Below are 24,921 nucleotides of genomic sequence, written 5' to 3' on the forward strand. Positions count from 1 at the left end.
CTCTTTTTCTTGTTGATGATGTTTGTAAATATGGAAGAAAATAATAGTAGATGGTTGGTGATTACCGATCTGTCACGACTTGACAAGGTACAATAAACAAATTGATTAGTGAACTATTCGAATATAACCAACATCCTAATTAATCAGTCAATAGATTCATATAAATTTCGCACTATTTCTCAAAATTATGGTTTGCTTTTATCATATATAGCTCAACATGGTAATTTGGTTGGGCCGAATCCAAGTGCAAAGTCATCAGATGTAATACAATCAGAAAATGAAAATTTTGATAACTAGATGTCATTTGTTTAGGCCGAGTCCCTGTCAACGATGGTTCGTGTTTCCTAATCTTCTTTGCGATGAAGTTCTGATGTTAATTGGCCCTATTTTTATTTCCGTGTTCTCATTATAAATTGAACTCATGTTAGTCTTAAACTTATGGTGCACTAAATGAATTGTTTATTCCAATTAATCCTTGTCGCTTTATCTGTCACAGGGCATGCAAATTATCTTACGCCAAGCAAGAAGATTTGGTCTCTTTTTTTTTACTAGTACCTGCCAATTGAAAATCAAAACCTTGCCGCACGTTTGTTGTCCATAGCCTTGAATTGGGAGAAAAACAAACACACCATAAAACATAAACTAGCTAATATTATATTTTTGTCATAGTCCGCAATTTATAGAAGTTGATCCGCGAAAATAAATGAAATTCCCTGTGTAATAAATTCCGCTGGTTTCACGTGCTTGTACTTTTACACAGTTTAGGCAAAAGAACAAAAGTAATTCCAAATAATGAGATGGCACAACATTATACTAACTCAGACGGTGCATCCCTAATCCCCACATTCAAGTACAAGACCCTATAAAGTCGTAAGCAAGTAGCAGCAGGAGCAAAGCACTATGTGAAGATAACCTTGTGCTAGTGAGAGTGCTCTCAGCGATCGGGAAATACAAAATACAAAAGTCTAAAAATAGCCAAGAATAAAGAGGCCTGCCCCATACAGAAATTCGCAGTAAAGGTGAAATAAGATTTCAGCGATCGTCTTCTGTTGTTTTTTAAAATACAACCATACAGCTGCCAGAGAATAGCAATAACTAAAACGAATTCTACAGAAGATCACTAGTGCCTTCAATTAAAACCCAAATAAAGAACACACCAGATATTATGTGAATGATGGCCTTCCGTGTCTTACGCTCAACTATGAGAGAAATGTGAGCTGCACTTATAGTGTCCTTTTAAACATTGTTTCTTTTGAAATGCATTTATACCGTCCTTCCATACGTAACAGACCATTGAACAAAAGGACAGTAACTCTGAAGAAAAGATTTACACATAAAGATTGAGCCTTGAACTCATGATTAGCATAACATGAAAAATATGATACAAATGCAAACTATTGCTATTGACCACAACGTGCTCGCTAACTAGAATTGATAGTCCCTATGCATGCGCTAACTTCGCCAAAAGTACCATGTCTAAAATTTTAACATCAAGAGTATCATCAACCTTTACAATCCCGTCAGTGCCATCAACACCAATAAGCTTACCAGTGGCACCACGTTGGGGACCACCCATGATCTTGATCTTATCCGACTTTTTTGGTACAACTATCTCAATTTCAGTTGGGTGTACAATGATAGTGTCACCATTGCCGCTCGATCCAAGACCAACGCTACAAGAACCATCCTGTTCCGGCGGCAAGTTAAAGAATGTAGGATTAATTTCCGCGGAAAAAGACAAATTATTCTCCTTCAAAAGGAGGTTTTAACTAGGGTACCAAGAAGCAGAAGAAAAAACCTCTTGAAGTCTGATCAATGCAATCAGTCAATCATCTTCACAGGATATGCATAACAAGTGCACAAGTATGTTGGTATGATATGACATGTGTAGCCATTAACATACTTTTATATAAGCTAAAAAAAAGTCTGCTTAACTTTGTTGGCTTGTATATATATATTACTGATGGCGGAAGAAAATATAAAAAGAAATGGCTTTAAAAAAAACATCTCATGATCTCATCAAAGTTGAAGCTTGAACAGTTTAATGAATTTAAATGCTTGAAAGTTTTGAATATTTTATGGTAATAGAATGATATCAATCATTTTGATACGACTCGAGAGTAAGAAAATTGGAGCAGATGTTATATTACAAAGTTCAAGATCTAATCCAGCAAAATCAGAGATGATTAACATTCATTCTTCTAACATGAACATCGAACCAGCAATTAAAAGGTATGAATTCAACTACAAATATAAATTATAAGTTCGCCATTTTCACTACCATTGCCTAGGATACCTTGAATAAATATTTAATAATCACTTCCCAAATTAATATTTACACGTTGAATGCATCTGCTTGGGAAGTGGTTAAGAGGTGTCTATGCCCTTCCCAAAGATAACACCCTCTACATGTTAATATTTATCACATGCACACCCATGTCATAGTTTATGAAGCAAATGCCTTCTAAAGGGAAGCCAAATCATCATAGGATATACATACCGCTAGCACGTCATGGACAACTCCAGTGACAGTATCATCATTGGACTTCCGTACATTGACCAAGATATCAGGCAAGAGCCAAGGACCTTCAGTATCCCCACCTGCAATTACAAAGTTACCAACCATTGCTGAAAGTTGAAAACAGCATTATCTAACACTCTACTAGACGAGAAGAGTGAAGTTGCACGGGAGTATCAATCAAGGATAAGACAGGTTCTCCAACTAACCATCAAACAAATCCAGTTACAATGATGTTATGATTTACATTTGGGGGCTCACATTTGACTATGGAAATGCATCATCATTAATATCAGACATTTTCATGCAACTCTCTTCCTACCGTATAACAGGTAAAACACAAGCCAATAAAGTAAAAGTTTGTATAGAACTATCCAAGAGAATCCAGATTTATATATATTTTCTATAACCATGGTATCCGGGCCAGCTACGGCGCAACTCAACTAATTCCACGGGATACCTGCCACCTCCCACCAGCAACAGGTACCAAGAGAATCCACATATATTGAATTTACCCAACTATACACCCAAAGCTTAAATAATAAGATGCATCTGCAATAATGAACAGCATTACACGTCATTCTCCTCTATGCCTAAAGCTTCAAGCTGTAAATACACAACTGTCAGGACTTCTTTGTATTAGCCACAGTGATTTTGATTAATATTAGAGCAATTTTCACATTAATAATCAACAAATATCACTGTGAATATGCAAAAATTTAGCACATTAAGCTAAAAGACAAATTTTCAATCTAATACTGCAACGGTCTACTACTGAAACACACACTATAAATACCATCAAAAACATGGAAGACAGCTACACGCTAAAACATTGAAGTAAAATGCATGAACATGAATTACAACGCCCACTAGTTCATCCTTCGGAAAGTGGAAACGCTGATCTCAATAAAATGTTTTATTTTCCTAGAATGTAAGAGATTATGGGTAAAAATAACTAATTCTGCAGCGATCACAAGTTCACCAGCTCAATAGAATAAAATGTTTTTCATTTGATCTTTCATATTATAGTAAATTCTTTTTTGAATGAAGATATATTATAGTAATTTGTAATTCCAAAAGATACACAAACTATGGTGTTGAGCAGGGGACTCACCTCCTACAGGTGACATCATATCCAGCCCACCACTTCCAGGAGTCATTGGCTGCCCGCCTGGAGTACCAGGTATATATGCTGAGCTCGGTGTCATTGGTGGTTGTCCACCAGGAGTTGACGGCAAGTAAGGACTTGGAGCATTAGCTATATGGAATAAAGGAAAATGGCATTATTTTCTCCAACAAGGACCTGAAAAAGACGATGTAATAGGTTTTCACTCCTGTAAACGGAAACTGTTCATTACCATATGCAGAACCATTGTCTCTTGGGGTCCCAGCATCACTGTAATTACCGCTGGGAGTGTTGGTCCAACCAGAACCAGGAGTAGGTGCTTCATAAGCCCTTGAACGAGGGCTAGATGGCTGAAACATGAAGGAAGCGTCATAATCACATTAAAAGAGAAAACTTCATTTTATATGGAAATAAAGTGGAAAGAGTGAAAACCTGATATTGCGGACTTGACCCCCAGGAAGCAGGGTTTCCTTCTTCCCAATCATCCCTGGTATTTTGCCATGCAACCATTTAATATCAAGAGAATGGAATTGCAACTCACTAAATCTATGACAGTAAAAGCAACAAACTGAAATAGCAAGACTAATCTAAAGGGAGAGCATGTCACTTAAAAGTGTAATCATGAACACAAATGAAGACCAAAAATCAGCACTCACTATCTAGCTAACACACACAGGCTTTCAAGTTCAAGACCAAATCCGATCCTCACCCCTTTATATACAAAGAAAAGAATTTCAGCCATACAAAGAGGAGAAAGTCACACATCAAAGTACATGGACAGATCCCTGTTTCCATAATGTCATACTTCAAGTAAAGAAAAAGCTCTTTTTCATTTCTTCAAACCTGAGATCAATTAGTTCATGCCACGTAAGAACTAGACAGATACATGGCCTTCACTACTTCAATTTTCAAAAGCTTAAGCCATTTGGATTGTTTTCGCCAGTGATACAACATACCTAGGCGGACTCATTGGATTCCATGCTCTGTCACGCATTGGCGTCCTCATACCATCATGGATAGGTGTTGCTGTAGAGGAAATTGATGAAAAGAGATAAAGTCAAACAAGTGGGAAAAAAAGAAATGAAAAACACCATTGAAACATGGCAGCAGAAAAATGGACCTCCAGGATCTCTCATAGGTGTCATAAATGGGTGGAGTGGAGTCCTTGAAGGATGTGATGGTGTTTCACTTCCCAAACCATATCTAGATGGTTCCCTATAATAAACAGAACAACAGTAAGATGGTGAACACTCAATAACTCAAAGTTTGCAATCGGAAATATACTTACCGGAATGGTGTTGTCACGTTAACATTATCCGCAATATGATTGCGATCAACTGCAGGAAACATTGCAGTCAGCAAAGAATGTAAGCATTCAAAACTTGGGGGAAAAAAAGGAAATTTCTGCCTAAATTTGGATGATTCTGTCCAAAATGCAGATTCAGCAAAGTCTCCCTCCACAAAAATTACAAAAAGGGTTCTTTGTTTATAATGAATCACTTTTGGTCCCCCAACCCCCACCCCAAAACCAAAAAAGGAAAAAATAAATGAGGGCAATTACTGACATTGAAGAAACACTTGCCTGTAACAACTTTCATCTGGGCTTCCAGTTCAACACGGACTGAAGTTCCTTTGATATCTTTAACACGCCCCTTACAACCTTTAAATGGCCCAAGACGAATTTTCACATCTGCACCAACTAAAGCATCATGCCCTCTTCCACCTCTATGCCCTCTTCCATCTAGAGCACACAAAACATAAAAGTTCAAAGACTAATGATTAAACGGAAAACAGCAAAATAAAGATCACAAATGTAACAAATAGCATTTAATATAATAGCCAGATGATCAGATGGACTCCGCAGGGGGGAATAAAATTTAAAAAGAAATAACCTAAAACATCAAGATAGCACCATTATCATAAACTTACAGCTCATAGGTGGGCCACCTCTAAAAGATCTTGTTGGAGATTGAGGAGCACGTGGTGGAGTTCTGAGATTCGCAAATCTTGATGAGAAGGGGTTACCCTAGAGGAGTTCCATTGCAAGCACAAAATTCAGCCCGCAAGACAATAGTTAAGATAGAATTGAAAAATCAAAAGCGAGCTCAAACTTCCAGAAGCAAGAAAATACAGACATACATTTCGATCACCATTTGCCCGCGAGCCACCAATCAACACACAAGATTGAGTTTTGGCACAAATATAACCAGCATGCTCAAGGTGATGGCGATCATAAATAAAAACAATTCCTCTGAAGATGTGTTCTACAGGACCTTGTTTTCCCTACAAGTAACAGGAATGGTTATGATGAAAACAAACACCATGTATGAACAATGTTAGTAACAAGAAAATCTTTTGAAACGCCAATTACTCACTTTGCAAGGACCCTCGAGAACTTTTACCACGTCTTTCACCGCTAACTGGTTCTTAAACCGATCTTGGGCATTCCCTTTCTTCTCAATTTTCCCTTTGATCTCTCTAAGTCTAACAAGTGCTACCTCAGGTCTATCAGGTACACCCTTAAGGACCTATAATATCACTCAAATGTGAGCAACACAATTAACAAAATAATTCCCACCTCAAAATTATAGTATTCACCTGGAAGGCTTCACTGTCTACACGTATAATCACGCCAAAACTCTTATTGCTGCACAAAAAGTAATCAATTCAGAAAATTAGCTATTGGTTCGAAAAGGACTAAACTGTTTAATGTTACTCTTATAACAAGAAAGTGCTTACTCTAGTATTACAAGGTCATGGAGCTCATATTCCCCAATACGAGTGAGACCAGATGTTACTTCAGAGCTCTCAACAACATTATCAGCAAATACACGGAGCTGCAGATATAAAAAAAACATATGGTATATATCAGCATTATTCTGAAGGACTTCAGATTAGAGACTCAAATTACCAGACTTCCTCAACTTACAAGCTCCTTGGTTGTATCTGATACCAAGTTTACCACATGCCCCTCAACAGAAACAACCATACCGGTTGCACCTTCAGATGAACCAGATATTACTTTCACGTGATTTCCGGGCTCAAAGTACTTGCAGAGCTCTCTGTCACTAACAGCCAGAGTATCCTGCCAAAGTCAGGGAAACATGATGAAAAATATAGTACTCGTTCCTTCTGAGACACTTGATGAATGAATGACACATATTTAACACGTATTTAAAGAAGGGGGAATACTATCCACCTGAAGATCTTTCACACTTGGTCTGATATGAACAGTATTTTCCTCAACTTTCTCAACACATCCTTTCAAGTTCTTGAGATCCCCCTTTACCACAATAACGCGGTCACCCTTCATAAAGTGACCTTTCTTTCTGTTGGCAAACAAAGTAGATAGACTAGCCATATCACCATCCCCACCCTCACCAGGTTGGCGAAACTTCTCAAGTTCATCAAAACTTGGCTGTACGTTCATGGTGCTGATTGATTTCATTGCTACTGTCTTATATAAGAAACCATCTTTGAACAGCATACCTCCAATATTCTCAAAATAGTCACCTGACTGGTGTCGCTTACGCTCTACACGTATATTCATCTCTCTACAACAATGAGAAACAAATTCAACAGTTCTATATAGACCATGGGTTGTGCTCTTGCTGAAACAAGACACCAAGGAACAATTACCTAGCTTCATCAATATTCATAAAGCGTGGCGGAGGAATAAATGCCTTTTTCTTTTGAACTTCCCTTCCTTCCTACAAAAACAGTATCAACAAAAGCAAGGCGGCATATCAACTGGCTCTTAGGACATCAATATTTCTTTTGAACAGGTAAGCAAAAATTTTAGTAATGCTCTACAAAAGGTGTATAAGTCGGCCAGGTACTAACGATCCTGATAATGAGATTAGGAAGTAAAAAGGTTCTTACAACATTGACATTTAACAATCATGTATCTCAAGAATACTGAACCTATCAGTCTCTCCAGCCAAATAAAGACCTAGTAAATGTCAAAGTACAAGAATCCATCAAGTAAACATACCAACTTGTTAGAGAGAGCCTGTAAGTCAATCCGTGGAATTAATTTTACAGTGACCCTCTGTGTGTCATAATATACATCCACAACCTACAAAGCAGAATCGTTGAATGTCAGATGAGACGTCAAATTTACTCATTGAAACACATAATGTAGAGTACTGGACAACCTTCGCAAGGTCTCCCTTGTAAGTTCCCGTCTTCATTCTGACCCAAGTATCCCTCGTAAGATCAACCGCTTTGCTTTCAACGGAAAGGACATCAGTCATCTCTTTGATAGGAACTAGTGTTACTTTTTGGGCATATATACTGCGCATACCCTTGCAAGCCTGTAGCAGCCAGCGTACATATAATCGGTTATTGTTACTCAACAGACGCATTATGTTGTATGGAACATTAATGCTGTAATTTGAGTCATAACAATGCATAATGTATCCTCTTATAATGTACCTCCCTCACGTGGGCTTCTTTGTCTGCTTCTATGTATATATAGCCCTGAAGATGATCAAGGGCTACAACTGATCGAATTTGCAATTCTGATCCTCTATCAATCGCCTTTTGCATTAGGCAAACAGCGACCTCCCTCTCATGACCAATCTACAAAATACGATGTAGAAATAAATTAGAAGATTAAATGTTTAAGGTTAAAAACAAAAAACAAAAAGATAAGATGCTGAACTCTAAGGTAGCCTGCCAATATCATACCCCACATTTCACTATCCACAGCTTAGGATCCCTGACAGATGGCAAGAGAGCTTGCTGCTCAACTTCTGTTGCTTCCTCATCATACTCCACATGAGCTGACCTCGCATATCTTTGCTGAATGCTTCTCGTAAGCTCCTCAAGGTCTTCTTCTTGGTCATCATGTGGCAACATCCGGTGACGATATTCACGTCTGGCACCATCCTCATCAGGTATCTCCGCTCCACCATCTACTATGAAATCTGCAAACCGAAAAATCTAACAATCAACACCAACCAAAAGAAGCTATGCACGGAGAGATATAGAAGAATAGAAAACGCTCAAACCTATTAACATTAATTAACAACAAAGTGTCTGATAGGTTCATTCTAGACAGACAAATTCACGCCCCACTAGCTTGGAACTCAAAAACTGGAAAACAAAATTCAGCAACCACAAAGTGGACTGCACATAAACTATATGGAGTATTTCCTACTGAAGATTTCCCTGAGCTGACGCCACTGTCTACAAAAGTTAAACAAGAGAGGATGTGTCTCAAATAATTTCCTTTTCAGCCAATGGTGTTAAATCTAACCAAACCATTTGGCTGCTGCAGAGAGGATCTGTGTCAAATAATTTCCTTTCAGCCAATGGTAAATATAACCAAACCATCTGATCCCAGACTCAGTTTCGTGAGGAACATTTCAGCAAAAAATTCTCTTTAACCACGACCTAGACATGTTTTAACGGCCAAGCAATCCGGGACAACTGTCTCAAACTATTAGCAAAAGTAAGTCACCACGCTCATTGCGCAACCCTTTTTAGAGTTTCTCCTATATCAAGGTTGAGGTTCCCAAAGTTTCGTACGTTCACCTCAAGAAAGCAACTATCCAACCTCTACAAGAAATCACCTCATCAAAATCCAGTTCAGACACTATATATAAACCAATTTTCAATGTTTACCATTCCCAACATACGCTTTTCCTTTCTTTTCCAATGGTTATGACAATATCTAGCTTATGCCAATAATAATATTAAAAGAAATAGCTAAAACTATCGCACCACCATTCAATAGGTTCTAGAAGATAATAATCTGACGGTTGTGCATGAATTCTAGGAAAAAGTGCATTAGATGAACATTTGTTTATAATGTCGAATTAGAAAAGGCAATCCGGTGCACTACGCTCCCTTTATGTCCGGGTCTAGGGGAGGACCGGACCACATCGGGTTTTATTGTACGCGGTCTCACCTTGCTTTCTGCATGAGGTTGTTCCCACAGCTTGAACCCAGTGACCTCCGAGTCACACGACGACAAATTTTACCATTGTGCCAACGCACTACTATATTACATCTTTAGGAGATATGATCTATTTGAAACTCTCATATTGGTAGTGTGAAAAGCTTATCTTCAATAAAATGAGATTTTGCACATTAAACATGTTACATTTATGTGCAAGAAACCAATGAGTTAGGAAAGAAAGCAATATGGTTTGTTTGTGAGTTGATTATATTTCTGGAAGCAGATGTCCACATTCATATTTTCATGTTTAATTTCCATATCTGATAGATTCCAAGAGAAATTCTTTTGAAAATTTTAGGGGTACTAAAATATTTATAAGTTATCAAGAATACACTCAACTCTATTCTTGGTAAAGTGTCCAAAGGTTTCTCTCTTTTTCTTTTTCCTTTTTTTTTTTGACATAATGGTAGATATTTCTCTGTCTGTCTCCCTTTTAATCCCTGTCTATCTGTATCATTACACATTCAAATGCTTGGACTCATTGGTCTATTGTATCTTGCTCTTCCAGAGGTACAGTATGGAAATGTGCTTTGTAGCTTTTAACCATGTGGTGGTGGTTAATGTTAGTTTTCAACTGCCAAAGACGAAACTGATTAGCTGCAAATTTATCACATGTAAGCAAATTAGGCATTCTTCCCTCTTCTTTCTAGATTGTACATAATATGTCAAAATATTGAGACGATAATGTTTTAAACTCATTGTGACCTTTGTGAGAGTGCATTTAGCCATTTAGCCAAACTCATAATTATGTAAATTGAGTCACCAATACTACAGCTTCGACGATCACCCACAATTTCGTGCGACCTAATCTATTGCCACGATCTGCTATTTCGTATCACTTTGGGGCGCTAATGTTGCCCATTCAGTCAGATCACAGGATTGCTCTATATCCTGATTTAGCAATCATTTTATCTCATAAAATGCAAACAAAAAGTTGTCTTATTAACTTCCTCTGTGACCAGAGAGAGGATGGTATCAGGGATCTCACCTTCAAGCAGTGAACTACCTTTTCTAGGGACAAGTTTATTTTCCAGTTACTCAATATCGAATGGTGTGAAGCAACTTCACCATCCAATTGATTCCCTAAAATCTGATTACAGAAGGCAAACTAGGACAGGTTGATTGATCCAGGCAACCATACATGAATTCTGCCACCAGAGGTTAGCTCAATTGGCAAATCAACTTTGGTATGTAAGTGGAGAAGGGTAGAGGGGCAAGTCCATCATCCTCGAGTTTCGGAGGCTTCAGTTGGCCCAAAGGGTCGGCTCTAGATGAATTTCTCGGTCATCAAAGAACAAAATGTTACATGGATTCTAAGAGAAAGACATATCTGCAATTTCAGCTAATTATGCACTGCTAATTGAAATATTATCGACACACTCTTTCTTGATAGGTAAATTATAATATTGGTCTATGGTCTAAGGGGATGATACATGTATATACCCATGTAATATAGACACCGCAAAATGGTGTTCAAGTAAACCCAAATAAACACCCACATAAAACCCTCTTGCATCTGCTTGATGCCTTCTACTGAATCACTTACTTTATCAAAAAAACACCAACATAAAATCTGTACACAAACACCTAAGTGGTATTTGAACAAACCAAAAGACCAAACAAAAACAAAAGACAGTCCTTCGTACCCCCTTACAGAACTTAATTAGCCTTTTCACAATCAGTTGCAATGTTCTCTTTCTCCTTACCACATTAATTTGGACTGGTCTCACTTCATATGGCGCTTATTAAAATGTGTTTTCAATTCTCGAACCAGTGTCCTTTACTTTATGTCCCTGATATTTTAGTAACATTCTTTTCCGGGACCCCGGTAATTATGGCTTTGCCCTTTTGCTGACAATTATGCATGCATTTTGTTTTCTCTTGGACCTACTAAGCTTCAGATAAATCTACTCAGGGTACCCAATCTCAAAGCTCCATGGTCTTATCTTAAACTCAGTTTTCCCAAATAACCATAATCATAAATTCATAATAATAAGAGGCTAAGAGTAACGGTTTGATCTTCAATGTTGTCTTGTGAATTTTTGCAGATTCTTAGGTGCTTTATATAGCTTTACCTTAGCGGTCAGTCTTGGAAATGTCAAATATAAAATCCAGGGCTGCTTTTTTCTTTACTGTTTCCTCTTCTTTCAGTTTATTCTGCTCAAATTGGGACCTAATTTATCTCCAACACTTTATTCCTCTTTGTGAAACATGTGTTACTTCTTTTGCACTCTTATTCAACCTTTACCTTGTCTTGAGGGTTATTTAGTTTTTGCTACCAAATTTATAGGCAAAAAACCTCAATGATAAATCTAATGTAGTTTTTTCCTAATTTATCTAGAGTTGTTTCCTCTTTGCGAAACACGTGTTACTTCTTGCATACTCTTATTCAACCTTTGTACCTTGTCTTGAGGGGTCTATTTACTTCTTGCTACCAAATTTATAGGGAAGACACCTCAATGATAAATCTAATGTAATTTTTTTCCTAATTTATCTAAAGTAGTTTCCTCTTTGTGAAACATGTGCTACTTCTTGCCGACTCTTACGATCCGTTTGTCCATAAGAAATTTTTCCTTTTTTCCCGAACTCATCTTCAAATTATTGTTTGGTTATAAATTGGACAGAATTTTTGAAGATGAGCTTCAAGTTTGAAGAAGTGGTAAAGTAAACAATGTAGTTCCTCACAAACGTACAATATTTTTCCAAGTCAAATACATGTCCAAACACAATCTCAAATTTCAAATACATTTTCTCAACTCAACTTCAAAAATGACTTTTTTCAAATTTTACATTTTTCTATGTCCAAACGCCTGCTTATTCAACCTAAGTACCTTGTCTTTAACAGTTATTTATTTTTTGCTAACAAATTTATAAGTAAAACACCTCAATGATAAATCTATGTATCCTTCTCTATTTCCTGTTTTCTGTCCTTCAGCGTCCATCCTTGTTCTACAGTCAATAGACAAGAACTGTCTGCAACAAAATCCTTGTACTAACTACAGAAAAGCTGAATTTTCTTTCTCAGGTTATAGTTGCAGTCACATAATAGTTATGGATTACTGCCTTCTCCTTAATTCCTTTCCACACGCTTACACCATATTCCACTAGTCCCAATCCTCCTATACATCAGTAATAACAACTACGCCTCAGTCCAAGCAAGTTGAGGAAACCTCATTCCTTTCATTTAGCTCAACTCATCATCATTACCAAAATAAATAGAAATACAAGTAATATATATATATAATGGTAATAATATATCTAAAACATACTATATATCTAAAACATATATATATATATATATATATATATATATATATATATAATGGTAATAATATATCTCTCTCTATATATATATAGAAGTTTCCTATCCGGTCTAAAACATACTCCCAACTAGTAGGTATCACCTATACGGATTTTTCTCTTCCATTATGCCCTATCTTTAGCTAAGTCTATATCGATTCCAAGGATTTCTTTTGAGATAACTTCCTTCCATGTGATTTTAGGTATACCCCGTCCCTTTTCACGCACTCTCCCACCATGGTTTCACACCTACATACCGGTGCATCTATAGGTCGACGCCGGACATGACCAAACCATCTCAGGTGGCCTTCTCTCATTTTATTCTCAATGTGTGCTACTTGCACCTTCTAGTGAAAGTGGTCATTTTTTATCTTATCTTGTGTGACCGCACATCTATCTTAGCATTCGCATTTCTGCAACACTCATCTTGTGAATATGTTGAACTTTAGCAGCCCAACATTCACTACCATATAACATAATCGGTCTTATAGTTGTTCTATAGAACTTAACTTTCACCTTGATAGGCATCCCTCTATCATATAACACCCTGGTAGCACTTCTTCATTTCAACCATCCGGTTTTAATCCTATAGTAACATCTTCATCAATCATTCCATTTTATTGAAATAACGAGTCTAGATATCTACATTGTTTGCATTTTGGCACTGCAATTCCATCTAGTCTCACCTTAGCTTCGCTTTTCTCATGCTGACTAAACTTACAGTACATGAAATCAGTCTTACCTTTACTTATCTTAAAACCTTACTCTCTAAGGTGCTTCTCGATAACTCAAGCTTTCGATTGACACCCTCACTGGTTTCGTCAATTAGCACAATATTATCAACACATATCATACACCATGAGACCTCATCTTGTATTTTGTTGGTTAGCCCATTATATACATCAATGCTTGAACAAAACTACAAGCCCAAAATTTTATATTACAGCACCAGTCCTGGGCAAGTGAAACCTCTTCAACTTGCCATACACCAACTCTTGCCACATCTAACTTCCCTTGAAAAAACATCAGCAACTCTCTCTATTGCCACATCAACTATAGGTTATACTACATACTTTTTCTCACGCCTATGATTATTCATCACATATACTCGCCTATGGTATATACAAGCGCTCCACGTTTTCATATCACCAAAACAATATATAATCTCATTAAGGTGGTGGCTTTTGTATGCGGTTATCCCCTTTTTTCATTCAATAAAATTATTTACCTTATCAAAAAAAAAGGAGGTGGCGTTTTGTAGTCTCTATTGAAGAGGCTGAAGCTTTGTGAAATCAAGAATGAATTTGAACTTTGAACTTTGAGAAATTTTATTTTTTCAACTTGAAGTTGTGTCATAAGTTTCTCAAATCATCTTCTTCCACCGAAAAAACTATAACAATCCAAACACAACTTTAACTTCCACAAACTTTTTTCGGTTTCAATTTCAAATGATATTTTCCAACTTAAACTTCAAATAAATGTTCAAAGGAGCCCTAAATATCAAAGCAGAGCTCTCTCTACCTATCCTCCCAATCCTACTTCATCTGCTCATCCACAAATTTCAACAAAACACTATTTTCAATACATATTTATGAGAACTCTTCATTCTTCGATGCAGGCAAATTAGTAAATGAACAGAATAAAACAAATTAACGACCAAAATAAAACTGAATAGGTAGTAAGTCTAACCGTCTTCGCCTTCTTCCTCCTCCTCGTCCTCATCACTATCTACAGCAGCTTCGAGATCAAAAAATTCTGAACCAGTCCTCCTTTTAGGGCGTCGTCTACCGCCGCCGCCGCCGCCGCCATAATCCTCATCATCATCGTCTTCTTCTTCATCATCATCTTCCTCCGCTACGTCATCAATAAAATCCGATCTACGCCGTTTGCGTCCAGACTTTCCTCTATGATCATCTTCTTCTTCCTCCTCTTCGTCCTCCTCTTCGTACACGTCTTCCTCTTCCTCCTCCGGTTCCACGTCGTCATCGTCGTAGTCCCGTTGCCGCGGCATAGTGTGAATTCCGCCGAATTTGGAGAGTTTTGTGGAGTTATAGGGAGGTTTCGATAATCTGTGTAGGTGTAGATGTAGAGTATGGAGGGGTTCTCTGGGTGTATAGAGTAATGGAACCCTAGGTGAGAGGAGAAGATTTGAGAGTGAAAAGGGAAAATGGTGAGTGGCTGTGAGAGAGACAGTGCGTTTGGGCCTCTGAGTCTATTGGGCTCTATGTTTCTTTTCTCACAATTGGGCTCAATGTCGATAGCTAGCGACTCTTTTGGGGAAGTGCACAAATAGGAGAAATTGATATTGGGTGACGACATATAATAAGGAATTGGCAAATATTTGGACTTAGATTACGTTTGGCAAAGATAGCTCAAAAAAATTACCATTTTATAACCAATTCCCAAAAAACTTACTTCCCTATTTATTCCTCTCTCATTGTGTAGATATATTCCATTACACATATGGTCAGACCACAAATTCTTCTTCTTTCATCAATTTAGGTTTGTACTCGTTAAATTATATGAGTCTTTGTTTAGTCCATTCAAGAAATCACGTTCCATTTTCTTTATCTTTTTCAAAATTTTCCCAATTACTGAAGGTTTCTAATGGGTTATTCACAAGCCCTCGTGTTGTGAGAAAACCAAAAAACTGAAAACAATTGAGATTGAAAAGACCACTTTTGCTGATTTGATTTACAGATCTCTTTGTTAAACCTAACTTTTGGGCTATCGAGTGCAACTGTATTGTATTTCGTTTGATATCTTTTTTTAATTAAAAAATAGTTTTGATTTTAATCTTGTATATCTATGTATCTCTAGCATATATATTTGTATATATCCACAAGAAATATGTATCATACATTGAGATATACAAAGAAGAAAAATAAAATTTTGATATATATTGAGATATACAAAGAAAAAAATAAAATTCTGATATATATTTTGATATACAAAGAAGAAAAATTTAATATACACAACGAAGAAAAATAAACTTATGATATATATTTTGGTATACACATTATTTGATATGTTATATAACTCGATATACATATAATGTAATTATTTTTATTGTGACATACATTGATATAGCGACAATAATGAATTTTAAACAACTATATTTATAATTTTATATTTTAGATATAAAAGAAGGAAAATAAAATTTTAATATAACAAAGAAGAAAATTAAAATTGTGATATATATTTTGATATACACATTATTGGTATGATGTATATATTGGCTATGTGGCAAATATTTATAAATAGGGCTTTTTTCTGCTAATTATGTAGGTACGTACCATGCCAAAGTCCCCACAAATAGCCATTCTTAGGACCTCACTTAGGCTCTAAAGGATCGCTTGGTAAGTAGGGTGGGAATTGGTATAGACAAGAATATCCCGATGGATTATTTGGCTTTATATTTCTTTGTTAGAAAGATGGAGAAATATCAATTTTCAGTTCACTAATCAACATTTAGCTATAATTTTAAGATTGTTTAGCTTTAGCCTCTTTTAAATAAGAATTTGGACAAAAAAATATCTCTTGATAAAGAAAGGCCAGCATAATATCTTGCAGTTCAAAACTTTTATATGATACTTGAAGTTTGAAATGTGAAATTCAAACTTGAACAAATTCATGAAGTTTGAACCTTTATCAATTTAACTCCATAAAAAATCATGGAGCGTGGTCCTTTATCAATTCGAGAATAAGATAGTTCAAGCTTTTACTTGAATAAGTTTCTAACTCCAAGACATTATCTTGGAGTTTCACTTTTTATAAGTTTCATAATGAATGATTTTATGGGTGGACTTTGAGAAAATAATTAGTAATTTCATAGGTGGTACCTAAAGAAAATAACGGGCAATTTCATTTCGTAATGTACAAGAGAATATAAAACTAAAAAAATAGACACACTCAAGATGAAGGTGAACAACTGATAAGTGTGGATTTTAACCACTTATTAGTACCTTCTTGCTTTAGTTTTAGTCCGAAAGTATTGATTTTTATTCCCAAAACCAATAAATTTGTGCAAATTGTAAGAATATTGGAGAATTGGACCTTAATGAAGAAATCTAACTCAAAAAGGAGTGTTATGGCTCATAAGGCAAGAAGGAGTGCAGCAGATGATCGGGTCCAAGCCTGCACTACTATTGAGTAGCGAGGATGGTCGATGCAGTTTTACCCAACAAGGTCGGGATCGAATCCACAAGGAGTTAATTTATTTGGAGTTAGGTTTATCTAAGTAGTGATACGGGTTTTTATCTTAATTGCACTTCCACAAATGGTTGGTTTGTTTTCTACTTCTACTTTTATTCTATAGCATGCAGTATTTGAAACTAAGTACACTGTCAGCGGAATTCCAATCGCGGTTGCGCCAGTAATTTAGCGGCCGCGCATTTTTGACCCATAACCTAAGTAAAAGAGAGCAAATAATATGCTAAAATCCCTACTTATCAACTCCCTCAAACTTAAGCGTTTGCTTGTCCTCAAGCAAACAAGGTAATTCCTACATCCACAAGAAAAAGAGGGGAAAATTTCAGTTGTCCGAAGGTGTCTTCATCAAGCATCAATTGAGACTAACAATTACCCTCAACACAAATGAATTATCAACAACACAAAATCTTTTGAGTACCATAGTTCTAATGCAACACTAGAGCATCAAGAGTTGACTGAATTCGCCAAGGAAACTCGCTCTATTACGTAGGTCGCTGTGGAACTCAAACTCTTTCTCCTCTACTTTTCATAAGCAAATCTCACTTAAGAATTGGTGCACTCAAGACAAGGATTGTGAAGAAGTACACTCATCTCTCACAAGGGAATGTCACAAGTCCGGTTCTAAGTACCATAAGCTTGCCCCTTATGTGAATTACCACTAATGTAAGCTCACTCAAGTCGAAATCATATAGGGCTTTTGCAGGAATGTAATAAAGGCTTTTGGATCAAGGTAGGATTTATCGGTCTATGAAGGTTTCATCTTTCGTTAAGCACTTCATTTTCTCATTTCGACTCACACTTTCTTGACTCTTTGAGTCATTTTCTTCTTCATTAGGGGAACTAGAGAGACACAATGTCACTCTTTCTTGTTCATGATGATCATTTTTCTTATTTTCTAATCATTCCATGCCTTTCATTGAATCCCTTCACTTTTCTATCTTATTCACTTTCTTTTTGGCTTTTCTTTCTTTTCTTTTGCCTGCTTTTTTCTTCATGTTGTACCTTTTATCACTTTCACATTCCTCGTCTCTCCCCTAAATTTATGCTTTTTCCAATATTCTAAGGAAAGATTGGGTGCCAAGAGAGGGTCATTATAGAACAGATAAAGGCTTGTATCATGATTATTGAAAGAAAAAGGGCTTCGGCTCAACGGGGTTGACTAGGGGTATCAAATAGCTATGGATGATTTCAAGTTTCAAATTGGATCAAGGAGAACCTATAATCATTTCTCAAGTCGAGCTACACTTAGAATTTCGCCTAGACAAACATTCAGGGCAAATTCTAGACTTATTGGCACGTGACTTGGACTTGCAATTCAATACCTCACCTCAAAAGCTGTTGGATTGCTAAAGAGAACAGAGTCGGGGGCCCTCTAGCTAAGATTGAGCATCACAAATGGCTCCAAGAAGCCACTCGATGATTGTTTAGTCAACACAACAGTCTAAAGGTCGCAACTAGAACTATTCTTTGCAAATCAACTTGCTTCTAACCATAAGGTCGAAGGTAAATGTACTAGGCCCAAGTGAAGCTTGTCTGAGACACTTCTATTCATTACTACTACATATTAAAGCAAAAATAAAAACGCACTCAATCCCTTAAGATGGTTGTCACGCCATCCATCGTCGGGAAGAGCCACCCGGTTCACACAACATCCACCTTTGGAAAGAACCGTGGCATTAAGAAAACCAAAGACTTATTGTTCACAAAAATGTAAAAAGAAGCTAACAACTTAAAAAGAAACTACTAAAGGAAATAAGAAGCTATGAAGTAAAATTACGAAAGAAGTTATGAAGTAAACTACGGAAATCAAACTGAATATATACAAAAGTGAAGTAAAGCGAATATTTACATAAATGAAAGCGAATATATACATCAAATGGTAAAAATATATACAAACCAAATATGAAAGTAACGAATATATACATACTAAAAGTAAAATAACGAGAAGTAAAGATAAAAGAAAAAAAAATAGTCTCATAGTTATTACATATTAATGTTATCCAATTATCACCAAATCAAAATAGATCGCCCCTCCCCCCCCCCAAATAAAAGATAGCATTGTCCTCAATGCTAATATCAAAACAAAATCAGGGAAAGGGTTAGAGAGTAAAGAAAACTCCCTATGTGGTCTGCATCGGGTCCGGCACATGAGTAGGGTCCTCGGACTGTATAGGATCAGGAGCTCCCTCCGGTCCTCTAACTGGATCTCCAAATCTGACTAGGGGACCACGGGGTTGCGGAGCATCAGGATCATCTCCGCAGTAGTATGTGTAGTGGCAGTTGGCTCCTCAGACTAGCCAGCTACTGGTGCTTCATGCTCTGCTGCCTGTGCTGATGTGACTTGCTCCTCGGAGCAAGTCCAATGGGATGTCTCTAGCAGAAGTGAACCTCTCTACATCCTTCTTCAGCTGCTCCACTGACTCCTTTGAGGCCTGAGTCTTCTTCATCTTCTTGACTTGCTTGCCCAGATCCTTTATAGCCCTTCCATGAATATCCAAAGTGTCCATGATCTTTTTCTAATTGTCCAGAAGCTTCTTCTGGTTGTCTAGAAGCTTCTTCAATGACTCCTCCACTGATGAAGGTACCCGGGACTGTACTGGGGCTGACTGTACTGCTACTGTGCTGGATAAGACAAACAACTTTGATGTAGCTATTTGCATCCATTGGATAAAGTTTGAGAAACCCGTAGTGCAATCTGAGGGTAAGTGGAAGAATAGGGAACATATAATGGCATAGTGATGGATGGCCCAGATGAAAGAGGAGGTATGGCAGCTGAAGATCTCCCTACTGTGGAAGGCTCTAATCCGGTAGCCACTACCCTTGGCTCTTCAGACTTGCCAGTGGAGATAACGACTTTACCCTTTGCTTTAGGGTTGTCTGGTCCTTTGGTTCTATACCAGGAGAAGGGCTTTTTTGGTTTTGTCTTAGTGTCATAGATCTTCTTCTCAACTCTTTGGTCCTCGAAATACATGGTGAGGAAATTAGGGTAGGATTTTTCTTCCTTTCCAACTGCCTTTGTGATGTGATAGTGCATGAGGTTCCCCATGTTGATAGGTTACCCCGCCATGATGGAGGCTATCAAGACACACCGGGTGAATGGGAGGACATTTTCATACTGACACGGATCCAGCCGGCTGCACACAAAAGTGGACCACCCCTTGGCTTCAAAGCTGGGGGTGTTTCTGTATATTGGGACTCCAACTATAAGCCATGCCGGTGTCGTCCCTAGGGATAATATCTCTGCCAACTATGGACGGGCTGCTTCATCAAGTGCCAACTTCTTCAAGTATTGCACTTCTTCCACATCCTCAAAACTAGCATATTCATTCAACGTGTGGCCATCAAATCGGATCTTTAAGTTCCGGACCTTTGTCACAGTGGTGCCCTTTATGATGTGGGCAACGTTTGCATAGAATTCTTTGACAAGATATTCATTGGCATCCGAAACTTTGCTGGTAAAGAACTTCCACCCTATTCTCCCCTTAAACTGCCTCTTGACATTTGGATTGTGGGGAAGGAAGTCTCTTTTTATAAATTGTCTCTCATGGGTGAATGACCTTTAGGGCCACCATTCTCGAAACTTTTGATAACCTAATTCGCTCACAAATCTATCAGCCCATACCTCGGCTTTTTTTGGATCTGGCCAAACCCCCAACATTAGTATCACCCCCTCTCCCATCATCTGGGACGTCGGCATCATCAACATCAATAGGGGCAGCTGGTGAGGCCAAAGTTGTAGTAGGTGGGGAAGATGATGTCGAAGCCTCACCACCTTCCTCTGAGCCATCAGACGACTCAGAAGAGGGTGTAGGTTCATCTCGTAACTAAAATTTCCCCTGGAACTGTATGGGGATATGAGTGGGCACAAAGTCTCCTTCCGAAGCTTCTTGGGAAGGGACATACTCACTAGTGTATGAGTGGTCCGCGGCTCTATCCGCAGCCTTGAGGGCAGCTCTCATCTTGCCAATTGATTTTTGGATTGGTAGGGGTATCTTGGTATTTCCTTTATCCTTGCCTCGGGAGGGTTTTGCCCTCCCTTTAGATGTATCGCCTCTACCTCTGGAGCGGACCATTGTCTGCAGCAAAAAAGCAATGGAATACAGTCGGAATAAAGCTTCAAGCTATGTTAAACCAGTGCAGTTGAAATGTAGAAACTGCTTCTCAGAACCAGGCACCGCGGACCGCAAAAAAGTGAACGTGGCCGTGAAGTGCACATTGCAGACTGCAAAAAAGTAATCGTGGCTGCAAAGAGGTTAGGTTCAGAATACTAACTCTCTGATCTTTGCTGAATGCAAACCGCGAAAAAGAAGACGCGGTCGGGAATGATCAACCGCGGACCGCGAAAAAGTGGACGCGGCCGCAAAAGCTGTTATCAGACTTCTCTGAAGTTCAAGAGGCGGTCCACGAAATCATGGACGCGGCTGCAAAGAATCAACCGCGGACCACGAACTTATACCAAAACTCAAACTGAAAAGGTAGGGTATCGCGGACCGCGAAAAAGGAATGCGGCCGCATACCCTACCGCGGACCGCAAAAAATTAACTGCGTCCACGAAGTTCTAACGCTACTGGCACTGATGAACAAATAAACCTAGGTTTTTCACTAAGTACATACAATCCGTTCAATTAGTAATCAAGGTTACTAACCCTATCCCCCATTAGGCATGTAAACATTAGCCACATATGATTAATTAATAATTTTAGATTAAGGGCTGTATTTCACTCTAACTAAAAATTGAAAAGAAAAATTAAAACAAAAAGAAAAGAAAACAGGAAGATAAAATTAATTTATGGATTTGAACATACCAGTTGTGAATTTTTATCAAGACAACAACGCTTGATTCGAAAGAGATGGGATTGAAAACCAGATAAGATGAATAGTGCTATTTGTTCGGTGAAATTTTAGGGTTCGAAAAAATGTAAAAGGTTTAGGGACCCCCTATTTATACTTAACAGATATGGACCCCAACGAATTACCTGAATGCAGTCACAAAATTATACCGCGGTCCGTGTTTTGTTACCTGATGAAGAACAACTTCAAGCATCTGATCGCGGTCCGCAAAATATTGAGCGCGACGGCGAAATTCACCTTGGACCGCCAAACAATGGACGCGGCCGCAAAAGCTGAAGAGTATTTGACAGTCCAACTTCAGAGAGTTGGTTTTTGCTCTTTTCAACTATGCATCCGCGACCAAAAAGATGCGGTCGCGAAATGCTCACGCGGACCGCGAAATTGTGGGCGCGGTCCGCGAACTTCCAACACTTAGCCAAATTTTTCCTTTGTCAATATGATGCACCGCACAACCAATTCCTATATATACTTCACAACCAGTTAGTCCATAACAATGCCTAATCTAAGAAGAAAATCAAAAAAACAAAAAACACATGGGCTGCCTCCCAAGAAGCGCATGATTTAACGTCGCGGCACGACGTATGTTACCATCATTCACTTGAAATGGATCAATGCCACAATGTGGCCATCATCAACCTTACTAAGGTAGTGCTTCACTCGGTGCCTATTGACTCTAAAGATCTCATCATTCTTGTTTTTCAAATCTAGAGCACCAAAATGAGTCATATGCACCACTTCAAAGGGACCGCTCCATTTTGACTTGAGCTTTCCCGGAAACATCATTAACCGAGAGTTGAATAAGAGAACAAGGTCACCTTCTTTGAATTTTTTGTTCCGGATATACATATCATGTAGGTACTTCATCTTGTCCTTATACAAGGACGAACTGGAGTAAGCATGGAACCAGAACTCATCAAGTTCATTCAATTGCTCCAATCGAAGATTTGCAGCTACATCCCACTCTAAGTTCAACTTCTTCAACACCCACATGGCCTTATACTCTAATTCCACCTGGAGGTGACATACTTTCCCGAATACCAACCGATATGGGGATATACCAATTGGAGCCTTGTAAGCTGTTCTATAGGCCCATAGAGCATCGTCAAGTTTCCTTGACCAATCAGTCTGATTTGCATTGATAGTCTTGGAAAGAATACTCTTGATCTCCCTGTTGGAGACCTCAACCTGTCCACTTTCCTGGGGGTGATAGGGGGTTGACACCTTGTGAGTGACACCATACTTGGAGAGTAAAGTGTCAAAGGCTTTGTTGCAAAAATGAGAACCCATATCACTGATGATCGCCCTTGGAGTGCCGAACCTTATGAATATGTTTTTCTTTAAGAAAGCCACCACACTCCGTGCTTCATTGTTGGGCAAAGCCACAGCTTTAACCCATTTTAAGACGTAATCCACAACAACAAGAATATAAGTGTTCCCACATGAACTCACAAATGGACCCATAAAGTCGATGCTCCATACATCAAAAATATCAATCTAAAGGATGGTGGTGAGGGCATCTCATTCTTCTTGGAAATCCCACCGGCTCTTTGGCACTCATCATACCGCTTAACAAACTCGCTAGCATGTTTGTACAAAGTAGTCCATTAGAATCCATTGTAGCAGTTCTAGCCCCTCCATGGTGACCACCATAAGGTGAGGAATGACAAGCCTCAAGAATACCCAATTGCTCTTCTTCTGGAACACATCTCCAGATAACACTATTGGTGCAAATTTTGAAAAGATATGGCTCGTCCCAATAGTAATCCAAGCAGTCCCGTTTGAGCTTCTTCCTTTGGTTTGAAGAGAACTCATTCGGTACAATTCCACTCACAAGATAGTTAGCCACATCGGCAAACCAAGGCATCCCGGTTAAAGAGTTGGAAAGGAGTTGTTCATCCGGAAATGAATCATTGATCTCAAGGACATCATGGGGCCTTCCCTCCTCTTCCAAACGGGACAAGTGGTCCGCCATTTGATTCTCACTCCCTTTTCAGTCTATGATTTCAAGATCAAACTCTTGTAGAAGAATTACCCACCTCATCAATCTAGCCTTTGAGTCCTTCTTACTCATCAAATAGCGAAGCGCTGCGTGATCGGTATGAATAATCACTTTGGCACCCATGAGGTACGGGTGGAACTTTTCCATAGCAAAGATAATGGCTAAGAGTTCTTTCTCGGTCACCGTATAGTTGACTTGGGCGTCATTCATGGTCTTACTAGCATAGTAGACCAGATGGAATATCTTGTTGATTCTTTAACCTAATACCGCTCCTACCACTACATCGCTAGCATCACACATGAGCTCAAATGGTAAGCTCCAATTTGGTGCGGTAATGATGGGAGTGGTAGTCAACCTTTACTTGAGTAGCTTAAAAACTTTCATGCAATCATCATTGAATACAAATTTTGCATCTTTTTCCAACAACTTGCACAAGGAGTTCACCACCTTTGAGAAATCCTTGATGAACCGATGGTAAAACCCCTCACGCCCTAAAAAGCTCCTCACTCTTTTGACGGAAGTAGGAGGGATTTTTGATATCACTTAAATTTTTGCTTTATCCACTCCAATACTATTCTTGGAGATCTTATGGCCAAGGACAATTCCCTCTTCAACCATAAAGTGTCACTTCTCCCAATTAAGCACCAAGTTAGTCTCTTCACAACGTGCCAAAACTTTATTAAGATTGCCCAAACACTCATCAAAAGAATATCCCACAACAGAAAAATCATCCATGAACACTTTGAGGAAGTCCTCCACTATATCCGTAAATATTGCCATCATACACCGCTGAAAGGTGGTTGGTGCATTACACAAACCAAATAGCATCCTTGAGAATACAAATGTGTCATACAGACATGTGAATGTGGTTTTGTCTTGGTCTTCCAGTGCAATCAGAATCTGGTTGTATCCTGAGTACCCATCTAAAAAGCTATAGTAGGCACGCC

General features: G+C 38.3%; 1 protein-coding gene across 1 annotated transcript; it reads right to left on the bottom strand.

Moving 5' to 3' along the window:
* Positions 1-1,293: 1,293 nt before the first annotated feature.
* Positions 1,294-15,062, bottom strand: LOC104237435 (putative transcription elongation factor SPT5 homolog 1). Its single transcript, XM_009791590.2, has 22 exons — positions 14,602-15,062; positions 8,337-8,575; positions 8,082-8,228; positions 7,802-7,960; positions 7,639-7,722; positions 7,284-7,354; positions 6,844-7,198; positions 6,574-6,729; positions 6,384-6,481; positions 6,243-6,291; positions 6,020-6,172; positions 5,784-5,927; positions 5,574-5,670; positions 5,227-5,385; positions 4,933-4,981; positions 4,765-4,859; positions 4,601-4,670; positions 4,077-4,131; positions 3,877-3,994; positions 3,633-3,776; positions 2,501-2,601; positions 1,294-1,687 (listed from the first exon to the last, which is right to left on the bottom strand). Exons 1-22 carry the CDS (start codon positions 14,921-14,923, stop codon positions 1,442-1,444), a joined length of 3,111 nt encoding a protein of 1,036 aa, XP_009789892.1. The 5' UTR covers positions 14,924-15,062; the 3' UTR covers positions 1,294-1,441.
* Between the last annotated feature and the right edge of the window lie 9,859 nt (positions 15,063-24,921).

This window comes from Nicotiana sylvestris, chromosome 4 (assembly GCF_000393655.2).
Source record: "Nicotiana sylvestris chromosome 4, ASM39365v2, whole genome shotgun sequence".
NCBI classification, from domain to species: Eukaryota; Viridiplantae; Streptophyta; class Magnoliopsida; order Solanales; family Solanaceae; genus Nicotiana; species Nicotiana sylvestris.

Coding starts and splice junctions, on each gene's coding strand:
- LOC104237435 (XM_009791590.2), bottom strand. CDS start 14,923: ATGCCGCGGCAACGGGACTACGACGATGACGACGTGGAACCGGAGGAG. Junction 7,355..7,638: donor AGGCTCTCTCTAACAAGTTG/GTATGTTTACTT, acceptor CTGTTTTTGTAG/GAAGGAAGGGAAGTTCAAAA. Junction 6,482..6,573: donor CAGATACAACCAAGGAGCTT/GTAAGTTGAGGA, acceptor TTATATCTGCAG/CTCCGTGTATTTGCTGATAA.